This window comes from Sinocyclocheilus rhinocerous, unplaced genomic scaffold (assembly GCF_001515625.1).
Source record: "Sinocyclocheilus rhinocerous isolate Xijiao unplaced genomic scaffold, SAMN03320098_v1.1 scaffold561, whole genome shotgun sequence".
Classification (NCBI taxonomy): domain Eukaryota; kingdom Metazoa; phylum Chordata; class Actinopteri; order Cypriniformes; family Cyprinidae; genus Sinocyclocheilus; species Sinocyclocheilus rhinocerous.
Genome location: NW_015641041.1, coordinates 510,405 through 521,218, shown reverse-complemented (window position 1 = coordinate 521,218; position 10,814 = coordinate 510,405). Strand labels below are relative to the sequence as shown.

The following is a 10,814-nucleotide window of genomic DNA, read 5'->3' as shown; positions in this document are numbered from 1 at the left end:
TTTTTTTTTTTTGCATGCTACATTACCATTATCTGACAACAGAGAACTGTATGCAGATGTGTTGTTGTTAAATTCTTGAAATATTAAGTTAAAATCTAATTAAAATCTCACTTCAATTAAATACTTTAGGTCAAATGGGGTTCGGCTGAAAAACAGTGGGTGAATATAATTATAGCAATTATTAATATTTTGACTTATCTTTTATTTTTATATTTTGTCTTCATTTTAATTTCAGTTGAAGTTTTAGTCATTTTGTTAAGCGTGTTTTTCATTTTAGTCATTTTTGTTGTCTTTCTATTTAACTTTATTTCAGTTTTAGTTAAGTTAAACTTTTTATTTCAGTTAGTTTTTACGGTTACGTTTTTAAAGTTTTATATATATATATATATATAGTTAACAGTACCAACACACACTCTTACTCACTTTCTCTTGTTTCCTCCGAGTTGACTCCATAACTCCAAACCCTTCAGCCTGAGGAGCAAAATCACAGTCAGTCACTGATTCTCATGATCACGAAATCAAATCAGCTTCATCAGAGCAGATCAACCAGCATACACGTATGATATTTTGGTTACACAAAAGTGAAATTACACTAATCAAATACAGTATATGGCCTATAGTCAGACTTTTGACTGGGAACTTCCTGTTAGACTGACAAAAACCTGAGCACTCCGACTCCCAGGAAGTGGAATATGGATCTCCTTGTCAGGAAAGGTCCCGTAAAAATGATCATTTCGACATGACATGAACAGCATATAAATACAGCACCTTTGCCACTTCCAGCGCCTCTCGACCCAACTCCTCCATCTCATCCTCGCTGTCCAGTACGCTTATGTAGTCCTGATAGGACCACCCATCAAACAACAGCCGAGGAACTGCGAGAGAAACACACGCTGAGCACCTGACGCTTTCAGCTAGATCAACCTCATGTCTTCCACAACACTAAATCCGTACTCACTCATTTTATTTTTTCTTATTGGCCTTCCTCACGGCTTTGACCCAACCTGTGAAAAGACGAGCATTGTTAGTGTCTAAATAAAATCATTTGGCTTTTTTCTCCATAAAGCATCATTGTTTTACAAAGGAAGAGAAGTGATCAGACCGGGATCATGGTCATGAAGACCGGTGATGTGGAAGCTCTCCGGTCCCCTCCGTCTGAGCTGAAGCCACACCGGAGACACGGATGTCAGCTTCGGACCAAACAACTTAGCAATGTCATATCCATGAGAGTTCCACTGAGAGATGAGACGGAAAGATGGATGAATAGACAGACAGACAGATAGACAGATATACTGTATAGATACAGACAGACAGACGAACGGAAGGACAATAGATAGATACTTAGGGGTGTACTCACTTTTGTAGCCAGCGGTTTAGACATTAATGGCTGTGTGTTGAGTTATTTTGAGGGGACAGCAAATTTACACTGTTATAGAAGCTGTGGACACACACTGAGGACAGAACCTCTTCTCCTCTCTCACGATGTCCCACCACTGAGGGTCCGTCACCAGCAGACCCCGATCCTGCACCGGATGATCAGCCACTGTCGCCTTCAGACACACAAGCACACATTCAGCAGTGTTAGCACTTACACCACAGCTGTTGATAAAGCGGTGTAAAACTGGTCTCAGCTGCAGACAGTAGTCTCACCTCGGCCTCCTGGATCTTACTGGCTTTTCTGGCATCGGTCTTTGATAATGTGCCTCTGACTACAGGAAGCAGCAAACAAACGTGCAGAAAAGTCAAATCTGCTCTCATTTCAGCACTTCTGCTGTCTGAGGAACATCACAGACAGATTTTAATAATCAGAAAGCATTTGATATCAACACGTTACTATGGTACCACCACAGTATCAATGAAGAAATATTTAGGGTTGTTTCTGAAGCCCCTGCATCTTATTCATCTTAATGTGACTCTAATGCAGCATTAAATGCACCTGTGCTGCACGAGAGGGTCAAAATAAAAAAGTTGTCGATTTTATCCCCTGCAGTAAATCCAATCACTCACCCGATATGTGTCTAATATGTTTAATCTGCGATATAAATGTTCATGATCTTCAGCAGAGGTGATGTGTGCACATACAGGTTTGACAGACTGTGTGCATTATTTACTGTCACGTGACCACGAACCGTCGTGGATTTCAAAATAAGAGTCTCTAATAAATTATTGTTTTCCGTAATTTTTTGTTTATATGAAAAGTACGAATGCATGTAAAAAAAATTTAAAAGAATTAAAACAAGTGACTGCATACATATATGTATATATACAGTATGTTTATGTGTGTATAAATGTGTGTATATAATTATATAATAAAATAATCCAAATTATAAATATAATAAAAAATGTAAAACATTATATAAAATAAATACATAAAATAATAATACATGCAGGTAATACCACAAAAAGTTGGAATCATTAAACAGCTAAGACGACTGAGATTTTCTTATCAAAATCAGTGTTTTATTTTCTAATTCACATTATATGAGCAAACAGAGAAACACAGGTGAAAGAATAGAGATAAAAGGTAGATAACAGAGAATGAGAGAGGGATTTCAGCCCCTCCTAACAACACTAAAGCAGTCTCGCTCATCCTGCAATCCGGATTCAGCGGTGACTGAAGAAGCCCTGAGGATGGTTGTACTTGAAGGGCTTCAGACGGCTCGGACCCCTGAGAGAAAGACATGAGATTTCACATGAACAACACTTATTTGTATCCATGAAAAACATGGAAATTTTTCACCATATTCTGGGTTAAATACAACTCAAAGTTATCATGGAATCAAAATGTAAAACTTTTATTTCTAAAAACAAACATTGCTTAATGTGCACGATTTATCAATGCATGTCTCATGATTGGGGAAAAAGCCTGAATTTGTAATGTCATTTACATGTAAGTTTCACCCGAAAATACACCAGATTACAGAAACACAATGGGTTGAATTATTAACTTCCAGCAAACAATCATTTTGATTCATTCCTCAGTGTACACTGCTGTTCAAAAGTTTGGGATCAGTAAGATTTGTAATGTTTTTGAAAGAAGTCTCTTGTGCTCATCAAGGCTGCATTTATTTGATCAGAAATACGGGAAAAAAACAGTAATATTGTGAAATATTATTGCAATTTAAAATAATGGTTTTCTATTTGAATATACTTTAAAATATAGTTTATTCCTGTGATGCAAAGCTGAATTTTCATCAGCATCACTCCAGTCTTCAGTGTCACATGATCCTTCAGAAATCATTCTTAAATGCTGATTTATTACAGTTTTGCTGCATAATATTTTTTGGAACCTGTGATACTTTTTTCAGGATTCTTTGATTAACAAGAACAGCTTTTACTCAAAATAGAAATCTTTTGTAACAATATACACTACCATTCAAAAGTAAAGATGTGTTAAATTGATAAAAAGTGATAATAAAGACTTATATTGTTAGAAAAGTTCTTTTTAACTTTATTCATCAAAGAATCCTGACACAAGTATCACAGGTTACAAAAAAATATATATATGTGACCCTGGAGCACAAAAGCAGTGTTAAGTCGCTGGGGTATATTTGTAGCAATAGCCAACAATACATTGTATGGGTCAAAATTATCGATTTTTCTTTTATGCCAAAAATCATTAGGATATTAAGTAAAGATCATGTTCCATGAAGATATTTTGTAAATTTCCTACCGTAAATATATTCAAACTTAATTTTTGATTAGTAATATGCATTGCTAAGAACTTCATTTGGACAACTTTAAACGTGATTTTCTCAATATTTTGATTTTTTACACCCTCGGATTCCAGATTTTCAAAAAGTTGTATCTCGGCCAAATATTGTCCTATCCTAACAAACCATACATCAATGGAAAGCTTATTTATTTATTATGTATAAATCTCAATTTCGAGAAATTGACCCTTACGACTGGTTTTGTGGTCCAGGGTCACATATGTTAAGCAGCACAACTGTTTCCAACATTGATAATAAATTAGCATATTATAATGATTTCTGAAGGATCATGTGACACTAAAGACTGGAGTAATGATGCAGAAAATTCAGCTTTGCATCACAGAAATAAATCACATTTTAAAGTACATTACAATAGAAACCCATTATTTTAAATATTTTACAATATTACAGTTTTTTTCAGTATTTTTGGTCAAATAAATCCAGCCTTGGTGAGCAGAAGAGACTTCTTTAAAACACATTAAAAATCTTACTCATCCAAAACTTTTGAACAGCAGTGTGGTTAAAGCAGGTCTAGTGTGTTACCTGGCAGTGCGCAAGCACATCTTCTCTCTGGGAAACTCCTTGGGTCCCTCAGAGCCGTCACACACTTGACTCTCCGTCTCCAGATACACATCCAGACACACACACAAGCGCTGGATCTGATTGGTCAGGAGCTGGAGACCCGGGCGTGGCCCCTGCAGCTCGGAGCGGAACACGTTCACCTCGCTCTCCATCGCCTGCGCATGACAACCACATCACTTAGAGAATAATTTCACACTGAATACACCTGAGCAGCTCTGCACACGCTGCAGCTGCAAGGCTCTTACCCGCAGGTTATCATCAGTGCGCCCGCTGCGCTCTTCTTTCCAGTGCAGAGAGAAAGAGAAGAGCGGCGCGACCTCAGGGTAACGCGGGTTCATCACCACAGCGGCCAGCAGACGAGCTGAGAGAACCAAAGACAGAGTTATGTCATCAAACATTTCCATGACTGTGGAATTTATGATGCTCACGTCGCTGAATCTCTGAAACAGTGTTACTTTAGCAATGTTTATACAATATTATAGTATTTATTAATATACTGAATACGGTTTTTTGTTTTATTTAGCCTTAATTTTTTGTAAACTTTAGGTTTAGTAATTGTAGTACTTCAAATTTAATTTATTTTATTTCATTTAGAATTTCATTGACAATGCAACAGTGTTATTTTAATATAATTAATATGCTATTATAGTTGTTAATATTTTTTATTTGATTTTTTAAAATATATTTTTTGCTTTCATTTTAAAGTTTTAGTAATTTTATGTGCTTTTAGAAACCCATTATTTTAAATATTTTACAATATTACAGTTTTTTTCAGTATTTTTGGTCAAATAAATCCAGCCTTGGTGAGCAGAAGAGACTTCTTTAAAACACATTAAAAATCTTACTCATCCAAAACTTTTGAACAGCAGTGTGGTTAAAGCAGGTCTAGTGTGTTACCTGGCAGTGCGCAAGCACATCTTCTCTCTGGGAAACTCCTTGGGTCCCTCAGAGCCGTCACACACTTGACTCTCCGTCTCCAGATACACATCCAGACACACACACAAGCGCTGGATCTGATTGGTCAGGAGCTGGAGACCCGGGCGTGGCCCCTGCAGCTCGGAGCGGAACACGTTCACCTCGCTCTCCATCGCCTGCGCATGACAACCACATCACTTAGAGAATAATTTCACACTGAATACACCTGAGCAGCTCTGCACACGCTGCAGCTGCAAGGCTCTTACCCGCAGGTTATCATCAGTGCGCCCGCTGCGCTCTTCTTTCCAGTGCAGAGAGAAAGAGAAGAGCGGCGCGACCTCAGGGTAACGCGGGTTCATCACCACAGCGGCCAGCAGACGAGCTGAGAGAACCAAAGACAGAGTTATGTCATCAAACATTTCCATGACTGTGGAATTTATGATGCTCACGTCGCTGAATCTCTGAAACAGTGTTACTTTAGCAATGTTTATACAATATTATAGTATTTATTAATATACTGAATACGGTTTTTTGTTTTATTTAGCCTTAATTTTTTTTAAACTTTAGGTTTAGTAATTGTAGTACTTCAAATTAAATTTATTTTATTTCATTTAGAATTTCATTGACAATGCAAGTGTTATTTTAATATAATTAATATGCTATTATAGTTGTTAATATTTTTTATTTGATTTTTTAAAATATATTTTTTGCTTTCATTTTAAAGTTTTAGTAATTTTATGTGCTTTTGTCCTATTTATTAGGTTTTTTAGTTCTATTTAGCTTTAATTTTTATTTCAGTAATTTTAGTAGTTTAACTTATTTTATTTAATTTAGTTGCCAATGCAACAATATTATTTTAGTATTATTGATATACTATTGATATACTAACTTTTGATAAAATTATGAATTTTAAGAATTCTGTTTTCATTTTAACCTTAATTAAATGTTTAGTAATTTTGTAGTGTTTTGCCATTTTTATTATTTATTTATTTTTTAAATACGTCTATATAGTTTTCAAGTTTTTGGTTTCAGTTTATTTAGTTTTACTAGCTGAAATAAAATAACTTTTTTATATTTTAAAGCAATTACATTTTTTTAAGGTTTTAATCTGTCAACCTTTCAATGCAACATTTTTAAATTTTTAAGTTTTTAAAATTTTTCATCAAATATTAATACTTTATTTCAATTAACAAAACCTTTTAAATAGTTTTAATAGATTTTTAATAGTTTTAGTTAATAAAAACACTGCTCGGAAAGATGTTCAAGACTTTGATTTGAGATACCTAGTAGCAAGTAAACGAGATATTACTGAGTTCAGATTTACGTGCCACTCGAAACATCACATAAAAACTGTGGATGGCCACTGAACATGTCAGTCAGATGGTCTCTTCCTGTCCAAGGGGACGATTTTAGGCCAGAAGAAGCTGCAAACCAGACATGTCGACAGTGAAGAGTCTGACACAAGAGCACAGTTCCCACCTGTTCCTCTCTCTACAACTGCCATGAAGAACAGATCGGTCTCACGCACCAGACCGGCCTTCAACACATGCTGCACGAAGCCCAGCTCCTGTTGAACAAGAACCAAAGTACATTGAGATACTGCTTTTCACTCAAGCAGATGTGCACTACATGATGTCAATGTGAGATGCTAAACATCCCTATTCGAAAGAGAAGACTGGAAGGAACATACAGTGAATTCCTGGTAGCTCATCATGGTCCAGCGCATGAGACCGGAAACCACTTTAGCAGGAAACAGATGTTGGCACTCGCTGGAGACAGGTATGATGCTGTGCTCTGGAACAGAACAAACCCATTGCATTGTTAATGCAACAAACTAAACAGACAGCAACAACCAAAAGCATCATGGTTCAATTAATATATTTATTAAAGCTGCATTCATTTGATGAAAAATACAGTAATACTGTGAAATATTATTACAATTAAAAATAACTGTATTCTATTTGAAAACATTTTGAAATGTAATTTATTCCCGTGATCAAAGCTGTATTTTCAGCATCATTACTCCAGTCTTCAGTGTCACATGATCTTCAGAAATCATTCTAATATGCTGATCTGATGCTCAGAAACATTTCTTGTTATCTGAAAACAGTTGTGCTGCTTCATATTTTTGTGAAGTGTATGTATATAATAATGCATATTTATTGACTAAACACACATTTTCTGAGTTTATCTTGTTTCTTAAGCCTCGTTCAGACTGTCAGCCCAAATCGTGCATCTGAACGGCAACGAAAGCTACATTCATATGTGGTTTGAAATCCTATTCAAATCGAATTTCTGGAAATGCGTTTCAGTCGGACCGCTCAGATTGGATTTTGCGTAGCTTTTTCACGTTCTCACGTCACGTAAACAATAAACACGTCAGATGTTGTTTGTAGAAAACATACTGACGTAATATTATAATCCATCGCGACGGCAGCATGTTGTAAGACAACATCTGTATTGCAAACTGTATTGCTCTTATTGTTGTTTTTAGCATAGACATACCAACACGTCGTCATTGCCATAGAAACCGATGCAGATATCGAGTAAAACGAACTGAGCAGTTGCGATACACAGTGTGGACAGTCAACGGATTCCAATCAGATATGAACAAAAATCAGATTTGGACTGACAGTCTGACTCTGAACAAGGCTTTAATATGTGACCCTGGAGCTGATTTTTGGAAACGTTGATATGGTCGGAGATATATTGTGCATTCAAGACTCATTTACAAACACAGCATAAAAATAAAATCATTGCATAATGTAATACACACATCAGACGAGAACTGCAGGCCACCCAGTTTCTGCACCCAAACATACGGATGTCCGAGATCTGACACATAATCCGCAAACGTAGTGATTCTGCACAGAAAATTACATTTTATTACATTTATTATTTAATGCCATTTCAGAAGCAAAGGCTTTTTTCATGAGAAATTAAAATAAAATAAAATAAAGAAAACATATTTATTACATTATAATTTATTAATTATACATTACGTATTATTTATTAATTATACATAATAATTTAATATTCATACAACAAATATAGTACAAAAATCATAATGTACAATTGAAGCTCTTTCAGTTTTATATTTGGTACAAAGTCTACAATTTTCCAAGTAAAAACATTTTAAAAAATGCCCATTAATGAAATTTCTGCATAAAACCATCATTTAGTTAACTTAATTTAATTATGTCAGTGTTACTACTAAAGTGGAGACGTCAACCTTACCCGACTTTATCAAACTGGTAGCGGTTGGCAGGGTTGGGCGTCTCTTTGCCGTGATCAGATGCATAAAGACAGTTCAGCAGACTCTCGGAGTTCAGCAGCTCTCTGTGACAGAAGCATAAATGGAGTTAGAAAACAAACAACCACACTAACTGTGCAAGCTTTTGATTTAGGTTTGGTTTTGGTGCAGCTGCACTGACCCAGCGCTGACGGCTCCGGACAGATCTGTAGTGGTGGAAACTTTGGTCTTCACAGTCAGAATGTTGAGATTCATGAGATAATAGAAAAACAGATGCAGGACGCTGCCGTCTGGGGAAAGATAATACAAGTACTGATGAAAAAGGCTAACTACATAACTATATCAAATGACTAATTACAATAAATCTTAAGAAAAAAGCTAATTACATTTTAACTATTTAAGAGGGCTATACATTTAATTGCATATATGTGACCCTGGACCACAAAACCAGTCTTAAGGGTCAATTTCTCAAAATTGAGATTTATACATCATCTGAAAGCTGAATAAATAAGCTTTCCATTGATGTATGGTTTGTTAGGATCGGACAATATTTGGCCAAGATACAACTATTTGAAAATCTGGAATCTGAGGGTGCAAAAAAATCAAAATATTGAGAAAATCATCTTTAAAGTTGTTCAAATGAAGTTCTTAGCAATGCATATTACTAATCAAAAATTACGTTTTGATATATTTACGGTAGGAAATTTACAAAATATCTTCATGGAACATGATCTTTACTTAATATCCTAATGATTTTTGGCATAATTTTGACCCATACAATGTATTGTTGGCTATTGCTACAAATATACCCCAGCGACTTAAGACTGCTTTTGTGCTCTAGGGTCACAAATAACAATTATAATTTTTAAAATATTACAAACAAATCTTTTTATATCTGGCACAAAAAATATGACTTCCAATATAACAAATTATTCATTTAAATTGTATTTATTTAAATTTTAATTATTTACTTTGTTATATTCATATAAAGCATTCATAAAAAAATTAAAAAAATCCTAATAACCTAATTTACACTACTGTTCAAAAGTTTTGGGTCAGTACATTTTTTACATTAATAATCTTATTCAGCAAGGATGCACTAAATTGATCAGAAGTGACAGTAAAGATTTCCATTTCAAATAAATGCCGTTCTTTTCAATTTCTGTTCATTTATGAATCATGAAAAACTGGATCACAATTTCCACAAAAATATGAAGCAGCACAACTCTTTTCAACATTGATAATAATAATAAATGTTTCTTGAGCAGCAAATTATATTAGAATGATTTCAGAAGGATCATGTGACACTGAAGACTGGAGTAATGATGCTGAAAATTTAGCTTTCTAACACAGGAATAAATTACATTTTAGAATATATTCAAATAGAAAACAGTTATTTTAGATTGTAATAATATTTCACAATTTAATGTTTTTATTCTATTTTTGATGTGATTTTGTACAGCCTTTGTGAGCAACTATATCTATTTATGGTTTCACACACCTTTGCACTTGAGGTCCACGCAGAGCGAGAGAGGGTGGCGTCTCAGCATCTCTTTACGCTTGTCATCCAGTTGAACACCTACAGTCGCACGCCGGCGCTTCTGAACAGAGAGAGACGGAAAATGAGTACATTAGCTCACAAACTATTTAATGAGATGAGATAATGAACTGGAGAAGAAGATTAAAATCGAGTCTGACTGTGTTCTGTTGCTCCTCTTCAGCATCTGAATCACTTTCATCATCTGGGACCAAAACACACAAAACATAAGACCCCACTGATCACTAGGGCTGTCAAAAAAAAATGTGAATTTAAAATATTCGTCGAATTTAAAATAAAAATCCACATTCGAATGCAAAAACATTGCATTCGAATTTTAGGTTTGCGTTAAGGAGGCAGCATTATCAGTGGCGCACGAGATGCGATGACGATGTAAGTGTCGTTGTATTATAATGTTTTTGTTAGCCTGTCCAGTTGAAGCCACTAGATGCGGCGCTGCTGAATTGTTAATTACAAATATTGCAGGAAAAGAGAACATCAAGCCGTTCACACAGAATGCATATTTAGAGCATTTTCTAGAGGGACATCTATCACCGTTGCACTCAAGTCTCGCACAAAAGAGCCACATGTTTAGAAAGCCATGTAAAATTAATGCAAGTTTAACTTTGAAAAAAACATATCTCGAAACTTTATTTCCCCATTCCACTGCATCTCGTGTTTTTAAATGAAAAATGTAATCTGTGTGATTGGCTTTCGGCCCTTTGTATTAAACTATGCATACATACATGATGCTGTTTTGTTTATAGTTGTTTAAGCAACTTAATTAATTATAATTGGTTTATAAACATTATTT

General features: G+C 35.0%; 1 protein-coding gene and 1 pseudogene across 1 annotated transcript in view; both read right to left on the bottom strand.

The window, feature by feature from the left end:
- LOC107754333 (chitinase domain-containing protein 1-like) overlaps positions 1–2,079 on the bottom strand; it is a 5,711-nt pseudogene extending 3,632 nt beyond the window's left edge.
- Positions 2,080–2,438: 359 nt separating this feature from the next.
- LOC107754363 (THO complex subunit 5 homolog) overlaps positions 2,439–10,814 on the bottom strand; it is a 23,615-nt gene continuing 15,239 nt past the window's right edge. Inside the window, exons 11-21 of the mRNA XM_016570782.1 lie at positions 10,162–10,205; positions 9,965–10,064; positions 8,645–8,753; positions 8,448–8,549; positions 7,987–8,074; positions 7,716–7,766; positions 6,901–7,044; positions 6,690–6,777; positions 5,477–5,592; positions 5,193–5,386; positions 2,439–2,668 (exon numbers count right to left, since the gene is read on the bottom strand). Coding sequence (XP_016426268.1) covers positions 2,605–2,668; positions 5,193–5,386; positions 5,477–5,592; positions 6,690–6,777; positions 6,901–7,044; positions 7,716–7,766; positions 7,987–8,074; positions 8,448–8,549; positions 8,645–8,753; positions 9,965–10,064; positions 10,162–10,205 — 1,100 coding nt within the window. The 3' untranslated portion in view covers positions 2,439–2,604. The remainder of the gene's footprint in view (positions 2,669–5,192; positions 5,387–5,476; positions 5,593–6,689; positions 6,778–6,900; positions 7,045–7,715; positions 7,767–7,986; positions 8,075–8,447; positions 8,550–8,644; positions 8,754–9,964; positions 10,065–10,161; positions 10,206–10,814) is intronic.